We start from the raw sequence: 19355 nt of genomic DNA, 5'->3' as shown, positions 1-19355 counted from the left end.
TATGAGGACATGTGATAATGCGTGTGTGTGTGTGTGTGTGTGTGTGTGTGTGTTCTACAAATGTATCTGTTAGTTGTTTAATATGTCTAAGTTATAAGCACATGTACATCATATGTGGGGGCAGGCATGGGTGTGCGTGCGTGTTGCAAGTATGATAAAGGTTCCAATAAAGAGTTTCTGAAAGAATAAAAAAAAGCGTTGTTCCAAAGATGAGTTGATGAATTTGAGCTCGAAGCGCAGCAAGCATGGTTGGTTTCCAGATGTTGAATATGGATGTGTCGAGTTGCAGGATTCATGCATTCTAGTTGAGGATATTCCAGTTTTTTGTCTTAATACTTTGGGAAAAATGGTCACTTTTTCGTACCTATATGAACCAAGATGTGGCATCCTGTTTGAAAATTTTGACGTGTTGACTGGTGGAGTGCATCGCTTTGCATGCTTGGATTCCAATAGTTGTATCTTTGTCAACAAATTCAGTTTTGCATTTTGCCATTAGTCATTTGTACTGTAGGGCGTACTCTGAACTACTTTCAGTTTTTTTTTTTTTTTGCGGGGGGTTTGGTTGTCTTGCATTTAGATATTGCTCTTCTTATATGCCTTAGGAACGAGTATGATTAATGCTTATAATTCTGGTTGAAATTATCAAGAATCCGGCTGATGTGTGACTTGTAAAAAAGCAGGTAATTGCAAAATTAACTGATGGAAAAGCTACACATATACCGTACAGGGATTCTAAACTAACTAGGCTCCTTCAGTCCTCTTTAAGTGGTCATGGGCGTGTATCTGTAAGTTTCACCAGCTATTACATTCATACTAATCATGTTTTATACTTAAATCTATGAGTTGCAATGTAGTTATGAAAGACGAAACTAGACTAACTAGCTCCGTCATACTAATGTAGATATTTTCATCTAAACCCCTGGAATGGAAAATGACAGTGGTTTTTTTTTTGCAAGCACAGCTCATTTGCACCGTCACTCCTTCATCAAGCAATTCGGAAGAAACACATAACACATTGAAGTTCGCTCACCGTGCGAAACACATCGAGATTCAAGCATCACAAAATAAAGTACGAGCTCTCTAATTTCTTTATTTGTGGAAAGTATGATATTGATGGAGTTAATCGTCTTCTATTGCAGATAATTGATGAGAAATCTCTCATCAAGAAGTACCAACATGAGATTCGTAGCTTAAAGGAAGAGCTTGATCATTTGAAAAGGGGTATTGTGATTGTGCCGCCATTGAAAGATGTTGGAGAAAATGATATTTTTCTCCTAAAACAAAAGGTATGGCAGTAAAGAGATGGTCTTATGTGGTCTTATCTTCAATATGAGTCCGTGCTTCTTAATTTGCATGTAGATCTTGTTATCAATTATATTTATACCATTTTTAGAACCATTTGACTTATTTAGATACTCTTAAAAACATCCTCTCAATTGAAGTTAGAGGAAGTTGCAGATGACATTGCCAACATTAAGCTTTGTATTCTAATCTAATTACAATATTGTTTTGATAGAATACTCACCAAGTCACTATAGACTAAGTTGTAAGTTGAACGAGCTGTCACTGTAAGAAGATCCACCTTATTTTGTCTATGCACATAAGCTTGGTGAGTGATTATTGTAAACATCTAACATTCCTAAAGTGACCTCACCAGGGCACTATAGAAGCTCACCCAGACAATTCTAACTCTAAGAAGCGGTTACTAATGAGCTGCATCTTCTAATATAATCGTTCTGGAAAACTTCAGCTTATTTTGTTTATCAGTTACCAACTTACCATAAACATCTAATATTCCAAACACTACTCTTGAAAGAAGTTCTAACAAGTGATCATTACTCACTAGCTGCATGGTCTGACTTATTTAAAACCTCACCCCATTTTGTCTCTGCGTCTAAACTCAATTATTGATTACTTCAAACATCTAACATTCCAAAATACTCGTAAAAAAGATATCACTGCAAAGCTTAATAAGATGACCAAAGCTTTTTTTTTTCTTGGAAGATGATGATTTTATTAATAAAGGCCGAAGTCGAAATAATTACAAATCAGACCAAGAAAGAGGAAAAGAAGAGCTATCTTTCCTTTGCTTGTGGGTATTTAATAAAATTACCATTACTCCTAAAAGAAGAAGAAGAAGAAGAGCTATCTCCCACTACTTTTGAAGCTACAGCCCATCCCATTACAAGATGAGATTTAGCCCTATTAAAGATCTCTGCAGCCCTCTTGCTATGGTTCCTAAAATAACAATCGTTCCTCTCCCCCCAAATGAACCAAATTCCAGCCAACAATGAGAGCTTCCAAACTACCCTCCAAACCTTTCCCACTCTATCCCCATGCCATGCTAGCAACAAATTCCCAATTGAGCCTGGCATCACCCACAACACCAAATAAATCAAAGCAGCTTTCCTAAATCTCTTTGGCAAATGGGCAATGGATAAAGAGATAATCAACCCACTCCTCATTTGTGAAGCATATCGCACAGAAATTCAGAAGCACCATCAACCTCTTTCCAAGGTTATGAATGGTAAGTACCTTGTTCCAACCCACAAGTTAGGCAAGAGCAGCTACCTTGGGTGGAGCCCGATAATGCCACACGTGGGCAGTGAACCGCTCCTTCCCTTCAGATGAAAGACCAACACTTCATCTGTACATAGAGCTGACTGAAAACCAACTAAACTTTTCTTTCACCCACACCATAACATCCCTTTCTTCCGCTGAAGGAAATACAACGTGCAGCCGGTCCAATAGCTTCACAAACTCTTCTGGCTCCTCGTCTGACAAGCATTTATGGCTAGGAGGAGCCCAAATCACCTCCTCACCTGACATGGAAAACTCTCAACACTTTATCATCCAACAAAACATCTTCCTAGACCCTTATCTTCTTACCATCCCCCAAAGAGAAACCCACTTCCTCTGAAAAATTTCCTCTCAACTTGCCACACACTTCCATAAGAACAAAGCCTTATATAAAGATGAGCCCCTTGTCCACTATCCTCTTAAGTTCACTTTATGCTTCCTTGAAATCACCTCCCTCCAATACTACTATCTTCCGACGCAAACCTCCAAGCCATTTTCTGAGCTGAGCAGAGTTCCCACATGACATGCTCCAAGATTCTTAGCCCAGCTCCCCCTTTGTCCAGCAGCTTGCACAAGGAAATTGGTTACCAATCACTTGCATTATCAAATCTAATTATGGTAGAAGACCTCAACTTATTTTCTAGATTGGAAGTGATTAGTAGTGCATTCTACTTCTGTCATGCTCATGGAATTAAAAAGTGGTTACATTACGGCCATAACTGTTGTTATGTGCGGTAACGATGATGTGCCTATTACGCAATATGGTTATATAACACCCAATTTGGAAAAAAAAGGGTCATAATGGGCTGATAGGCCGATACATTTTTTTACTTAAAAAAAGACCTTTATAGGGCTGTTATGGCCGCTGTTACCACTATTGAATACCTTGATTATTTATGCAGTACTGTCAATGTAATAAAAAGCATTCCAAGCATGTGCCTAGGGGTTTTGACCTTGTTATGCTCGCCTAGACCTTGGGTGATGCAATTACCTCAGGTTTGCACCTGGCACCTGTGGTTTTTGTGTTAGGTACCCTCATGTGGTTTTTGGTTTTCGCATTTAAGCTTATTTCAACAAAATTTATTATTTCTTTTAGATTAAAGCTTGAGATATTCTTCCACCAAATTTCAAGAACTTTGCTCATTTCTTCTTCTTCTTGATTTCTTTTTGCTTATGGTTAAGGTCTTCATATTGGACTTCTTGAAAGTAGTTTGAGCTTTTGTTGGTGTTGTACAAGAGAATCTAAGGTGAATTGGTGACTTTGGGGATTTTGAAAGTATAGGATTTTGGCAAAATTTTGGTTTTAGGGCCTAGGGGAAAATTGGGGATATGGGGTTTAGGGCTAAGAGGTATTCAATGGCATTGACTTTGATTATTTTAAAAAAATCAACTTGTAATATTTATTGTATAAAATAAAAATGTTCCTGGAATCTCCTGCATGTGTAGGCATTTCGGGTGCACTTTGCATCTCAAACAACACTAAGTACTGTCCTTTCTTTTGTCAGCCAGTTAATCTCATGGTAAATGGAAGATATAATTTTGTTATTGATAAAGTTGTGTATAACTTGATCAAATTTCTTTGGTGTGATGCAACCTGAAAAGCTAGAGGATGGTCAAGTCAAGCTGCAATCAAGATTGGAACAAGAAGAAGAAGCTAAAGCTGCTTTGCTGGGAAGGATACAGCGACTGACAAAATTAATTTTGGTTTCTACAAAAACTACACAATCATCAAGATTTCCTCAACGTCCTGGTCCAAGGAGAAGGCATTCGTTTGGAGAAGAGGAGGTTTAGTACCTAGATTTGTTTCCAAATTGAATTTCTCTTTAAGAGTCAGAACTTTTTACTTGCTAAGTGTTGCATCTCTTATGCTTCTGTCTATTCTTGCATTCTGGAAAAGATACAATTATAAATGCCGTTATTGTATCACTGTGCTGGATTTTGAAGCTATTCTAATTTCAACAAAATAGGTAATATATTATTTTGATGTGGCTATTTTTATTTGATCTGATTGTACACACTCTTGTAAACATGCAGCTTGCATACCTCCCTTACAAAAGGCGAGATTTGATCTTGGATGATGAAAACGTTGATGGATATGCTTCATTAGAAGGCAATGGTGAAACTGTTGATGATTCTTTTAAGGAGAAGAAGGGCCGGAAGCAGGGCTTACTAAATTGGTTCAAGCTGCGGGTATGCATCCATGGTAATTCATGCTGATATTTATGGTAGCATTTATCATTTGACAGCTGCATGTTTGTATTCTGTGCACCAGCACCAGCCTATTGAATTGTCATCCAGTTTAACCTTTAGTGGTCTTCCTTCAGCATTATAATATTTGTTTGTGACTCTGAATGTCCTGTTGCAAAAACCTATTCTGGATGCTTACTCAGCATGGGCAGAGCTGAAAATAGAGAGATTTTCTTTCCCAATTCGTGTCACATACATTTTATTGTATCATGTATAAACTGGAAGTAACTTAATTCTCTGTATGTGAAGGACTGTTTCTTTGTAATCATTCATTTTTTAATAAAGTTGTTATAGTTGTTTTCACCTGTTATACAAAATTAATTCCAAAACGTAGTAGGCGAATTGATCTAATTATTACTCCTCAATATCGAACTCTACAAGAATGTGAGAATTCAAGAATCTAGAAATGAGTAAGAAGTGAACAGAGGTATGAATAGCATAAATCAATAATTGGGGCCTTTATGGGTGATAAAATCAAGGTTTCATTGTAAATGTTGGCAGAACAATAACTTTAGTGGAGGTAGAAAGGTCTTTGTATGGAGACTCCGAGCAAGGACGTTGTTTATGGATAAGGAAAGGATTATGCACCTAATGCAGGGGCATTTTCACACCGGGCTTAAGTGGGTAGCTTGTGGGATGCGGGGACACACTTGGGGTGGGCGGCCCGAGTGAGGCGGGTGGCTCGTGAGAGGCGGGCCCCGCCCATGTGAGGCGGTGCTCATGTGATGCAGGGCCTATGAGAATTCAAGAATCTAGAAAGGAGTAAGAAGTGAATAGAGGTATGAATAGCATAAATCAATGGGGCTTTTATGGGTGATAAAATCAAGGTTTCATTGTAAATGTTGGCAGAACAATAACTTTAGTGAGGTAGAAAGGTCTTTGTATAGAGACTCTGAGCAAGGACGTTGTTTATGGATAAGGAAAGGATTATGCACCTAATGCAGATGCTTTTTCACACCGGGCTTGAGTGGGTAGCCTGTGGGATGCGGGGACACACTCGGGGCGGGTGGCCCGAGTGAGGCAGGTGGCCCGTGAGAGGCGGGCCCTGCCCATGTGAAGCGGTGCCCATGTGATGTGGGGCCCACGGGGTTCGGCCGAGGTCCTAACCCATGCGATATGGGGCCCGGGCTTTGAGATAAAGGGATTGATTCGTCATGCTTTATCAGTTCGAGCTTTTAGAGAAAGTGGTTAATTATCTTGCATCAAAGTGGTATCAGAGCAGCATGTCTTGTGTTCGAGACTCCTCACTGGGGGTGATTAATGCAAGGGCATTTTCACATTGGGCTCGAGTGAGGTAGCTTGTGGGATGCATGGACACACTTAGGGTGGGCGGCCCGTGTGAGGCAGGTGGCTCGTGATAGGCGGGCCTCACCCATGTGATGTGGGGCCCACGAGGGAGGTTCAGCCGAGGTCCTAACCCATGTGATGTGGGTCCTAAGGTATGAGATGAAAGGGATTGATTCGTCATGCTCTATCAATTCGAGCTTTTAGAGCAAGTGGTTAATTTTCCTGCATTAGCACCCTTCTCCACCCGCATAAAATGTGGTCTCCACTCTTGGAGAGTTAGATTCCAAAAATTGAAAATTTTGTAATAGAATTGGCTTACTGTAAAAAAGAAAAGAAAATAGAACTTGGAGGGTAAGAGAAAGACAATGAAGAAAGAGAAGGAAGTGTTTGGTGTTTGGGGCGAATCAATTGCTTGATTGTAATCCTCTAATGCTTTGGAGCTTGAAATTGACATTTAGTGTTGGCTTGAACAGATACTTGGATGATTGTGGAGAACGCACCTAGGAGGGTCTTGGATTTCAAAGAGAAGTGAGAGAGGAAGAAGAACAAAGGGACACTTCTCTTCTGTAAGGGCCTGTTTAGATTAGTGATTACAGCAGTAATGTGCTGTAAATGGGTAATGATTATCATTATCACCGTAGTTAGAAGTAAAAAAGGTATTCGCTGTACGCAATAGCCCTCTCGCAGCTCCATTTCTGATTGTGGATATGCATGTAAAGTACTCACCGTGGTTAGATACAAGTGGATGTAATATCTTCAGTATGTGTTATATTTACACTGTCCATCCATTTTGCTATATCATTTTAGGGCATGACCCCAAAAATAAGGAAGATCCAAAGCTCAAGTGGATCACACCACAGAAAGCAGTGGGGACAATGACGGCCACTGTTGAATCGTTCTAAAGGCCCACCAGGATGTTTATTTGCTATCCAACCTGTTCATAAGGTCACATTGAGCTGGATGAAGGGAAAACACAAATATCAGCTTGATCCAAGACTTCTGTGGGCCCCATGAAGTTTTCAATGATTGTAGTTCAATCCCCACTGCTTTATGTGCTGTGGTCCATTTCCGCTTTGGATCTGCCTCAAAATTTTTTTTTTGTCTCATCCATAAAATGATCTCACAAAATGGTTGGACGGCTTGGATATAACACATACATCATGGTGGGGCCCATGGAAGTATGCCACGCCAACACGCCTCTGCCACTCCAAGTCTCTACGGTGCTTTCGAAGGATTACCGTGATTTGACAGGTAGGTATATCCCATCAATGGTAAGGTGTAATGATGTAAGTTTTCCACCACATTACTGTGGTAGTCAGCGATCCAAACACGCCCTAAGGTTATCGGAGCCATCACTCGCTACAAGTAGAGCTGTAGTCATTAGCCCTTAAGAGACGAGCTTCCCAAGCTCTTAGTACCAAGCTCATTTTGTCCTTCATTGATCTAAGTTCTAAATTCTTGCAGAATTTCTGAAGTGTTGGAGCATTTGCTCATCAGGGGATTTTCAAGAGTCAAGACCCCTTGGAAAAAAAGAGGAGTCTATTTGTTAGAGGTTTTGTGGGTAGGCCTGCAATTAGGAAGAAGTAGATGGTTACCTAAAGGGTAGAACTCCTAGATTGTTGACAAGTGGTGTAAAATGGAATGTTGATTAAGTGATTCCTAGATTGTAGACAATGTAGGGTTAATTAAGCTTGAAAGAAGGTCCTAGGAGGCTTCTAGAGGCTTTGGGATTAAATGGATGTGATTTAGCCACTTGTAAGGACCATAGAGCTTGGGAGGCGTAGTTTTGGGTTTTATCAATCCAAGTAGCTAGAAGGTTACATTTGTAAAAAAAGATGATGGCTTAGGGTAAAACTAAGATTCCTATGGGTTTTGAGAAAATAAAGAGGGTCAGAGAGTTGTAGGAAAATGGAATCTGGGTTTTTGATTTCTGCACAAGACATTAATCATTTTTAAATTGTTTCCTGCATGAAAATCAGCTTGTGGCTCTCAGTTCTTTGTGGATCTTGACCCTTAGACATTGGATTTGGGTCATCCATGGCCTGTTGGAGAGTTGGCCCAAAGGCTAACTAGATGTTTTGGTTTAGGTTGAAATTCCTATAGGTGAGAGAGAAATGGCATCTGCAAGTGGGGTCAAATCATGGTCAATCAAATTTCTGTGCATTTTCTGATTTTCCACTCATAATTTGGTGCCCAGAAATTGGATTGGGCTGAAATTAGACTCATTGGAAAGATAATTTGAATGGCTTCAAAATGGACTGGTAGACTAGGGAATTGGATATGGAAGGCCCAAGCAATTAAAGCCCAAACTAGAGGTCAATGCATACAATCAATGGGAGCTCTCTAGGATGCAGAGAGTTTCTCTGTGTTCCAGGGAGCACCTTTTTTTCTTTTCTTTTCTTTCTTTCTTTCTTTCTTTCTTTTTTTTTTTTTTTTTTTAAAGAAAAAAAGAAAAAGAAAAAAAAAAGAAACCCCCTGGAACATGGAGAAAGCTTCTCCACGTCCCATGGAGACCTCCAAAAAATAAGGGGTGTGGGGCTAGAAATAGGCCAGGCTGTGTCCGACAACTCTTGAATGGTCTTGGGTCCAATACTTTTTAGGTTTTAGGGGGGTTTTCTGGTGAGGTTTGGGTTGAATTGGGTGGGTGAACTGTTAATTCTGCAAGTCTAAGACAGTTTGTACGAGACCCACCTTGAGTATTGACTATGTACATTAATCTGGAAAAACGTGTATTAGGTATGGTGTCTACGGTATGATTTTTGATTTGTCGATCTTGGGGAAATCACTTGAGATTTTGCATTTGAATACATCTCTTACATTTACTGAGCTTGCAGGTACGGTATCTATTTTCATATTTATGTGTGTGCCGTGTGTGCATGCGTGTGTCCCAGCCATATGTGGTTCCTTCTTTGTGCTCACATGTGCGTAATCTCTATAATATATAACCTAACTAATTTGTTATAGTTTTTAATCTGCTTCTCATGATTACCCTGTCCTCAGTAGACCTGATTTTCTGATGGATGGTTTTCCTCTCAGACCAGAACCAGAATTCACTGTAAATGTTATTACTTTTGAGTTCTTTCAGTGTGGTACTCATGTTTTTATGCTCACTGAACCCCAATATCAAGGGGAGATACATCATCATAAATTTGCTTGATGTTCCTCCATTTCTGTAGCTAATTGTTCTCCTCATTAGTTATGTTCCATTAATATTCATGATTCTTGGTAGTCTGTCGCATGTGTCAAAAGTATGTACAGAGGGAGCTAGAAATGGTTGTAGTAAAATAGTGATGCATTAATATGATCATCTTATTGGTGCTGTAGGCGTTCTTTTTTGTTGAAATTTTTTTAATTTTAGAATTCCATCTCCAGAGACGCGAGAGTGGCTCGTCAACATTGACTAGCATTGATGGGGATAAGTCAAGCGAGACAAAATCAGCTACCACACCTTCAACACCCAAAGCAGAGAGCATCAACTGTCCTACAGAACCCAGGATTTCTAATTCTTTACTTACAGAGGGTACTCCTTCCAGAGATCTTCTACTGGAGGTGGTACAGGACAGGGAAGTTCCTGATGACAAGTTTTCTGGACAAGAGACGCCTTTGGTATGTGATTTTAATTTTCAGTATCTTTTCGATGATATTTGCATGTTGGGATATCCTCACACACATCAACAACTATCAACTCTGCTGTATGCTAAGCCAACTATCTATCTATCTATCTATCTATCTATCTATCTATCTATATATATATATATATATATATATATATATATATATATATATAGTGTTTGAAATATCGGTATCGCGCAATGTATCGCACCCTTGGGATGCAGATACGTATCGGTTATCACACGGGATATATCGTTTGTATCGCGTAATTTGTTGCACTTTTTGGGAAACATGGGGATACATTGGGAAAATGGTTGAATTTTTCAATGAAACTTCGGGGATTATTAAAAAAGACCTTAATACACACTTTTAAATCATAAAATCTCAAAAAAAAAAGTGCACATAATAGGTTTCCTTTGTATAGAGTCTAAGCTATGCGCTGTCCCATTGAACTAAGACAACTATATTTAGTTTCCACCCCATCCATCCGTTTTTCCATATCATTTTAGGACATTATCCAGAAAAATGAAGCAGATCCAATAATCAGGTAGACCATACCATATGAAACAATGGTGATTGACCATTAGTGGACCACAAAAGTTTTGGATCAATATGATAATTGTTTTTTCTCTTCACTTATGTGAAGTTATCAGTAGATTGGATGCCTAATAAAATATAGGGAAAATTAAGGTGCACCCTAAGAAGTTTTTAATAGTACCGTATTCAACTACCACTGTTTTCTTGAGTATAGTCCACCTGATAATTGGATTTTCTTAATTATTGGGATCATGCTGTAAAATGATCTGAAAAAATGGATGGATGGAGTGGATACAAAATACACACGTCAAGTTGGGCTCCACGATAGGGTTTTACGGTGTTGGGTGAGGCCGAGGTCTCACCTAAAACCATAAAATTATATGGTAAAATGGATGGACGGAGTAGACATAGAATACACACGGATGGACGGAGTGGTCATTAATCATTGTTTCATGTACTGTGGTCCACCTTAAACTTTTATCTTATTCATTTCTGGTACCATGGCATAAAATAAGCTAAAAAAACATATGAACAGCGTGGATATATAATTCATACATCGAGGTGGGCCCTATGATCAACTGTCCCACACACATTGCTGGTTCTGGGGACTCACCCAAGTTGCGATCGGACGCAGATTAGGTGTTATCTGGGTAACAATTCTTTGGGTGTTACCCTTACCATAGGGCCTACCTTGATGACATTTAGTATATCCACTCTGTCCATTCATTGTTCCAGAATATTTTAGGACAAGTTGCTAAAAATTAAGCACGTCCAAATCTTAGGTGGACCGCACCACAAGAAACAATGATGATTGAATATTCACCATTAAAAACTTCCCAAGGCCCACTTCAAGTAGATCCGTAATGTTTATTTTCCATCCAACTCGTTGATAAGTTCAAGCAGAAATGAATGAAGGGAAAATGCAAATATTAGCTTCATCCAAAACTTGTGGCCTACAAGAAGCTTTTAATAGTTGTTTACCACTTTTTCCAGTGGTGTGGTCCACTAGAGATTTGGATCTGCATAAATTTTGGGATAACGTCCTTAAATGAGCTAATAAAACAGATGAACGTCGTGGATATGGATAAAAATCATCAAGGTGGGCCCCACATAGTAAGGTTAACACCCACTAAGCTCTTATCTAGTAAATGCTAATCCGCTCCCTCCGCCCGTGCATAGTAAGAGACGGATGGACCTATCAAGAACTGTATGGGGCCCACCATATTAAGTATGTTTTGTCTATGCCGTCCATCCATTTTGACAGATCATTTTAATGCATGATCTGAAAAAAGAGGGAGATTGAAGGCTCCAGTAGACCACACCACATTAAACCGTGGTGATTAAATTATTTGCCATCCAACCTATTCAAAACGTGGTAGGGCCTATCGTAATGGTTATTTGGCCATCCAAGCTGTTTATAAGGTCACATGGACTAGAATGAAGGTAAAAATTGAATATCAGCTTGATCTAAAACTTCTATCCCTATCAAAAAGTTACTAATGGTCAGCGTTCATCTCCATTGCTTCTTGTGGTGTGGTCCATTTTAGCCTTAAAAATTCCTATTTTTTGGACTCATGCCCTAAAGTGATCTTCCATAATGAATGGATGGATTGGATAAAACATATACATCAAGATGGACCCCACAGAGCCCATGATACGATCGTCCGTCTTCAGCTAGCGCGACACACCCGCATTGTTAAAACGATTTAAAAGCCAATTTTTGAAAACCTGCAAACAGAGAAGGTTTCGGAAAATCTCTCGAAAAAATCCCTAAAATCAAGGGAAATCTCTCGATTAAACCCAAATCTCTAGGGCTTTCGCAGATTTCTTGCCAAAATCTCCTATACAATGTAAATGGAGCATCTATTCGAAGAAAATCAAGGGAAATCGAGATTTCGTGGAACTTATGACGCACCGCTATGGATCGATCGAGTGGCCCACCAAATTCTGCTTCCGATCACGCAATGTTCTTCTTTAGGTACCGAAATCCTCTGCATTGAATGATTTTCCCTATTTTTTTCGATTTTTTTGGTGATATCGCAAAAAATTGTGCGATATGGTGCGATATATTGCACGATACATAGAAATCTATAATTTTTTTTAAAAAAAATTTCCGAGGGGTTTATGACGGGTTTTGTTTCGCTGGCCAGCGATAACGATAATATCAGCTGATATATCGGCCGATAGTATCGATATTACGAACAATATATATATATATATATATAGTGTTCGTAATAACGATAATATTGTGCACTCAGTGATTTAAATATCGGTATCGATGCACACATCACACTGTTGGGATATGGAAACATATTAGTATCGCATGGGAAATATCGCATGTATCATGTCATGTATTGCTGCTTGAGGGAAATATTGGAAAATGACGGAAATTTTCACTAAAACTTCAGTTTATAATGATGTAATTACACCGTCCTAAACTATGCTTGATCTGACAGAAATGATGCAGTTATATCCACATTGAGTTCTTATAATTCATAAATCATACAATACAAGTATAAAAGCAGACCGAACCCCCCCCCAATAAATAAAAAAATAAAAAAAGAAGGAGAAAAATGGATTTTTGTGGAGGGTTTTTTATTTTATTTTATTTATTTTATTTTTTATTTTTTATAAATAAATTTCTGGTAGGGAAATGTATTGCATGTATCAATGATATGGGGGACTTTTATGAAGGGTTTTTGGCACATATCATGATATATCAGTGATCCATTGTGATATTTTGTGTGATACAGGGAAATTTAATGACTCCCCCTGTATATCACATCTGCCACATGCTATCAGCCAATACTATTGATATTTTACTGTGCACTAATGGAAACTAACTTTGAAATCTTAAATTGTATGTCTTGGTCATATAAAAATTACAGTATGAGTTTCTAAGAAACTGCTCATGCCCAAAAATAAATAGAAGCATATGTGGGAATAGAAATTTGAATTATGGAGCTATATCAGAGTTTGATTATTCCTTATGGTACCACGAACGATGACAACGACAGTTGTTCATCTATCTTACTTGCCCTCTTGACAGTTGGGACTATTAGTAAAGATCTTTTGTTGGATCACTTGTTGAACTAATAAAACCCACAAATGAAGTATGGTCTTCTTTTTGATTTTCTAGGCAGGGAAATATCCTCTTGTCATCGCTTTTAAAACAAAATGATTTGCTCATACTGCTAGTTTTCTACTTCCTCCCTGCCCGTGTACACCAAGTCAAACAATGCATTTTGACTGCAGTTTTCTGTGCTTTCCTACCTGTTAATTCTTTGATTTACAAACTAATAAAATTTCTGCATTCATAATTTTTACCTACAAGTAATTTTCTGTGGGAATTCATTGTTACGTCTGACTGCCATGTATCTTTTGGGCTATGACATACACAATCTGTCCCTAGTTACCACAGTTGCCAAATCAGTTAACATGTTTAACAATTTTTTTTAAATGATTTTATACGACCGATTGTATTTTTCTGTGGGAATTCATTGTTATCTTTTGGGCCATGACATACACAATCTGTCCCTAGTTAGCACAGTTGCCAAATCAGTTTACATGTTAACAAATTTTTTTAATGATTTTATACGACTGATTGTATTTTATACTCATTGATGTAATCATCTCATTGACTCTAGTCAACCTATGTAATAGACTATTAGATAGCTCTAGATTGCAATCAACCCATGTAAATAGTCTATTACATTGCGCCAGTGGGAGTTTTGTGCTCTCCATGCTAGTCCCAAGCCCAGATAAAGGAGGGCTGCATTAGGTTGCCACCAACTGTCAAACTGATTGCATGCCTTCCATCATGAATCTGAACAATATGACATTCCAAACTCATTCTAGGATGTTCCCTGTAAGTGACATGCTGCATCAGAACCTGGGTGCAGTGAGAAATGGGCAAGGGGGCATCACTCGGAAACAACGTGCCACAACAACTCTTAGTTTCTATGAGAAGTAGGCAAAGGATTCCTGTGCCGTTCAGGATGCGCCATGGGTAAAGAAGCTAGCCCAGGAGAATAGGATTTTTCTTGCCACATGGAATATAGGAATATTGACAGGTAAGAGTATACAGTTAGTGATTCTTTTTAAAAAAAGGAGTATAGAGTTAATAGATACGATGAAATGAAAGAAAGTTCACATAGCTTGCATTCAAGAGAAAGTAGAAAGAGGTCAAAACAAGAGAAATTGATGGATAAAAACTTTAGTGTATAGGAAAGGACTAATAGAAATAGGGTAGGGATAAAGGTATTCCAAAGCAGTTACATAATGGCCATTACAGAAAAATTGCCCTGTAATGGTCCATTATGGGGCCGAAATAGGGTTTTTTTTTTTTTTAAAAAAAAAAAATAAAATTAAAAAAAAAATAATAATTTAAGGCCGTTATGGCTTGTATCATAACGGTAACGGTGGCCATTGTTATGGAATACCTTGGAAAGGATAGTGATAGATAAAGATTTAGAGGTAATTGTTAAGAGAGCAAGTGATAGGGTTTTCTATCCTTTCCAAGGTATTCCATAACAATGGCCACCGTTACCGTTATGATACAAGCCATAACGGCCTTAAATTATTATTATTATTATTATTTTTTAAAAATTAAAAAAAAAAAAATAATTTAAGGCCGTTATGGCTTGTATCATAACGGTAACGGTGGCCATTGTTATGGAATACCTTGGAAAGGATAGTGATAGATAAAGATTTAGAGGTAATTGTTAAGAGAGCAAGTGATAGGGTTTTATTACTAAAACTTGTGTTAATAGAGGAGATAACCAATGTCGTTAGTACATATGCGTAGTAGGTGGATTAGAGGATAAAATCAAGAGAAAACTCCTGAAGGGTGTGGATGGACGAATATAAGAAATTTCTAATGAAAAGATGATATTTATAGGAGGAGACTTAAATGGTCATGTAAGAAAAGAAAATAGAGGATATGATAGTTCTCTCCTAGAATGTGAGAGGATTGGGTTGCACATTCAAAAGGGCCTAGGTGAGGAAATTGTGCAAGAAATTGAAAACGAGCTTTATAGCGCTGCATGAAATGAAGCTTCAAGCATTAGATAGATGTATGCTGAATTCAATTTGGGGAATCCAGAATAAAGAATGGGTTGCTCTTGATACTTTTGGCTTTGTTGGAGGAATTATTGTGGCTTGGAATTTCGAGGTGTGGAGAAAAGAAGACAGTTTTTTAGGTATGTACTAAGTTTTGGTTGTATTGCGGGACCGTGTTTCTGGATTTCCATAGGTTGTTTTTTATGTTTATGGTCTAGGTACTCCTATCCTCAGAGATTAGTCGTGGATTGAGCTTAATATTGTTAGACAGAGATGGGTTCTTCCATTGCATTGGCGGTGAAGTTTAATGTAGTGCGATTTTTGGATAAAGGGTGCAACGGGGGCCACATTACTCGCAACATGAAGGGTTTCTCAGACTGGGTGGCTTCTCATGACTTGGTTTATCTTCCTTTAGGGGGTGGTAGATTCACTTGGACTAACAATTAAGTTGAAGCAATTCTATCACGCCTTGGTAGATTTCTAGTTTTAGTTGATTGGCTTGAAAATTTTTGCTCATCCATCAATGGGGTTTGCCGAGGCCCATTTACGATCATCGCCCTATTATTTTGGAGGTTTCTGATGAAGATTTGTGATGGGGACATCAGAGGACTTACTCGGGTGTACCAGAGACGGAGACGACCACCCACATCAGCGCAACTTTCTTGGTGGATGAGAGATGAGTTCTAAATGGGGCTTGCCATGCCATTTTTGAAGACCCCACATGCATTGGACGTGCATCAGGAAGACCCCACTTTGGGACAATGCATGTGGGCTACTTAGGAGACCATTTTAGTCATGAGTTTTATTTTGTGTTGATTCAACCGTTTGATCTTGTCGATCAGGCCATCGGGCCACTAGATCTTGCAAATATGGGCCATTTGGACTCTGATCTTGATTTCTTTATATATATATTTGTTATTTTTATGGTTGAGATTGATAATAAGTGTTTTAGTTTTCTTATTTTGGATGATGGGCCATTTCACTTAAGTGAGTGACATAGTTGTAATTATTTCAAAATTTTAATTATAAAAGCACAGGGGGGTGGAGGTCCAACCCTAGTGGTGTTATTGAGAAGAAAGGAAAAGGGAGAAGCTCTCTTGGATGAAGGAATTTTCCTCCTGTGAAATATGCTACTTTCTGAAAAGAAGAGGAAATTAGGTGGTGACAAAGATCTAGAGTGTTGTGGCTCAAAGAAGGGGACAAGAACACAATTTTTTCACAATACGGCTAGCACCCTAGCACGAGTAAATAGAATTAGTAGCTTGGTAGTGGATGGTATTAGAACTTTGGAAAAAACATAGATTTGCAACTCTATTGTTCTTTATTATAAAAATCTATTCTCTAGTGATCAATGGAGGAGACCGTGTTTATTTAACTTCGTGTCTCCTCAATTATTAAGTGAGAATGTAGGTTATCTTGAAAAGCCGATATTAGGAGAAGAAGTCGAAATTGCTCTTGATGTGATATGTGGTGACAAGGCTCCAGGGCCATATAGTTATTCGATGAAGTTTTTTTAAAAGTTTTGGCCGACGGTAAAAAGAGATGTGAATGACTTTATTTCTGAGTTCTACGAATGAAGTTGTCTCACAAGTGATCTTGGGGCGACTTTTATTGCTCTTGTTCTTAAGATTGAAGAGGCAAAAATTCGGAAAGATTTTAGGCCTATTAATCTAGTTGGGAGCTTGTAAAAAATATTTTCCAAACTGCTCGCCTTAAGATTTTGGGGAGTTCCATCTCATATTATATCGGAGAATTAGGGAGCATTTGTTGTTGCTAGATAGATTTTGGATAGTGTCCTCATCGCTCACGAATGCATCAACTTTAGGAGTAGGGCGGGGAAGAGTGGGTTAGTTTGTAAGCTTGATATAATAAAGGCTTGCGATCATGTTGAATGGAAATTTTTAGACTAAATGCTTGGGAGGCGGGGTTGTGGTCATAGATGGAGGGTTTGGATCCAATCTCGTATTCAATCTTCATCTTTTTTTTTTAAATTTTTTTTAAATTTTTTTTTTTTATAAATTATTGGTCAATGGGTTGCCAAAAGTTTTTTTTAAGGCTACTCGTGGTATCAGGCAGGGTGATCCGTTATTTTCATTTGTTGTGGTCAGGAAGGTGCTTAGTATGATGCTTCATAAAGCAAAGGAGAATGGCTTAATTTCTAGTTTTAGAGTGACGAATGCAGGGATTCAAGTTAGTCATCTCCAATATGCTAATGACACTATTTTGTTTTGCGACATAGATGTGATTTCGATAGATAACTTTCGGAAAATCATTGTTTGCTTCGAAGCTGTTTCAGGTTTAAATATCAATACTACCAAAAGCAAAGTGTTGGGAGTTCATGTGGGCCGTGAGGAACTGTCACGTTTGGTCATTGTTTTCAGGTGGAAAGGAGCTATTCGTTATACACATCTTAAGTTGCCTCTCTATATAGGGAAGTTGGCGAAGCACCTATGGGATAAGGTTATTGAAAGAATAGAAAGAAAATTGTCAAGTTAGTATCGATACCTTTCGTTGAGAGGTTGGTTAACTCTTATTAAAGCAACTTTTTCTAATATGCCAATCTAGTTTGTCTCTTTTCAAATGCCCACAGTCGATGTTGGATAGATTGGGAAAGTCGAGAAGAGAAAGGTCGAGGAAAAAAGAAAGTTTAACTTGCTTTGATGGGAAGAGGTTTGTATGCTGATAAATGAGGGCAGAGCTGGAATTTGGGTCTCATGATTTTAGCACTTCTTGGAAAGTGACATTAGAGATTTGGGTTTGAAATGGGAAGATAATGGAGGGAGCTTTTAGCTAGCAAGTATGACACTTAACAAGGTGGGTGGATTGTAAAGAATTCTTCCCTTTTTGTGCTTCTAATGTTTAGAAGGCAATAGCTTCAACTGAACAGATGTTTTGTCGAGGGATCACCTTTTCGATTGCAAAGGGGAATTGCATTAATTTTTGGGTGGATATTTGGTGTGGAGACTAAGCATTGCAAGAGCTCTTCCTTAAGAGTGGGTAGTATTTTGACGGACTGATTCATTCTTGTTGATCATTGTTACTCTTCCTGTGACATGTCAGTGGTTTGGTCTCCTCCGTGCTAGAGGAATTTGTTGGACGAGGAAATTGCGGAATTAGTCAACTTACTAGAGTATCTGAAAATTGTGAACCGCTCTTCTCAAGAAGAAGACTTAATGGTTTGGAAAGCGCATAGTTTAGGAATCTTTTTGGTTCGCTCACTTTATAGATTGATTTCTAAGCCATCTTGTATTCTAGTCCATCCTACCCGTTCCTTCATTGGTATTATGGTCCCCTCCTGGAGTTGCGCCTTCGTTTGGCTAGTGGGAAGGAAAAAAGTGCTAATCGTTGATAACCTTCAAAAGAGATCCGTCATTCTTCCCAACATTTGGTTGATATGCAAATGTTGGGAAGAACCCCTCGTCTCAAGAAGAAGACTTGATGGTTTGGAAAGCACATAGTTTGGGAATCTTTTCAGTTTCCTCACTTTGCAGATTGATTTCTAAACCATCCCACATTCTAGGCCTTCCTACCCATTCCTTCCTTGGTATTATGGTGCCCCTCCTGGAGTTGTGCCTTTGTTTGGCTAGTGGGAAGGAAGAAAGTGCTAACCGTTGATAACCTTCAAAAGAGATCCCTCATTCTTCCTAACATTTGTTTGATGTGCATGGGGGACGCAGAGTTGATTGATCACTTGTTTATTCATTTTGCCCCTTTCCTCGAAGATTGTGGGATCATTTTCTTGATTTCTTCCATATCGCTTGGTTAATGCCGAAGATAGTTAACGAGCGGTGGAGTAGGCAAATTTGGGAAAGCAATATGGAGAATCATTGTAATGGCAATTTGATGGTTTATTTGAGGGGAACAGACTAGTCTATGTTTTCAGAACAAGGGATCTTTTGTGGAAGAAGTTATTAGCAAAGTTAAGAATGCTACCACGGGTTGGGCATCTTTTGTAAATGTAGCAAAGTCTACTAATCGTTTTTCTTATTTTAAGTCATAGCATTCGCTTATATTCTTTTCTCGCCTTTTGG

The 19355-nt window shown here is 38.5% G+C and overlaps 1 protein-coding gene across 1 annotated transcript in view; it reads left to right on the top strand.

The window, feature by feature from the left end:
• The window catches only part of LOC131251668 (kinesin-like protein KIN-7D, chloroplastic), a 63560-nt gene that overhangs the window by 28905 nt on the left and 15300 nt on the right, over positions 1–19355 (top strand). The window contains exons 13-18 of the mRNA XM_058252529.1: positions 681–785; positions 962–1069; positions 1140–1286; positions 4183–4365; positions 4615–4770; positions 9487–9720. Of these exons, the coding sequence (XP_058108512.1) occupies positions 681–785; positions 962–1069; positions 1140–1286; positions 4183–4365; positions 4615–4770; positions 9487–9720 (933 nt within the window). The remainder of the gene's footprint in view (positions 1–680; positions 786–961; positions 1070–1139; positions 1287–4182; positions 4366–4614; positions 4771–9486; positions 9721–19355) is intronic.

This window comes from Magnolia sinica, chromosome 7, assembly GCF_029962835.1.
Source record: "Magnolia sinica isolate HGM2019 chromosome 7, MsV1, whole genome shotgun sequence".
Lineage (NCBI taxonomy): Eukaryota > Viridiplantae > Streptophyta > Magnoliopsida > Magnoliales > Magnoliaceae > Magnolia > Magnolia sinica.
Note: the sequence above shows the minus strand (reverse complement) of the source record. Positions and strands in the feature narration are given on the sequence as shown.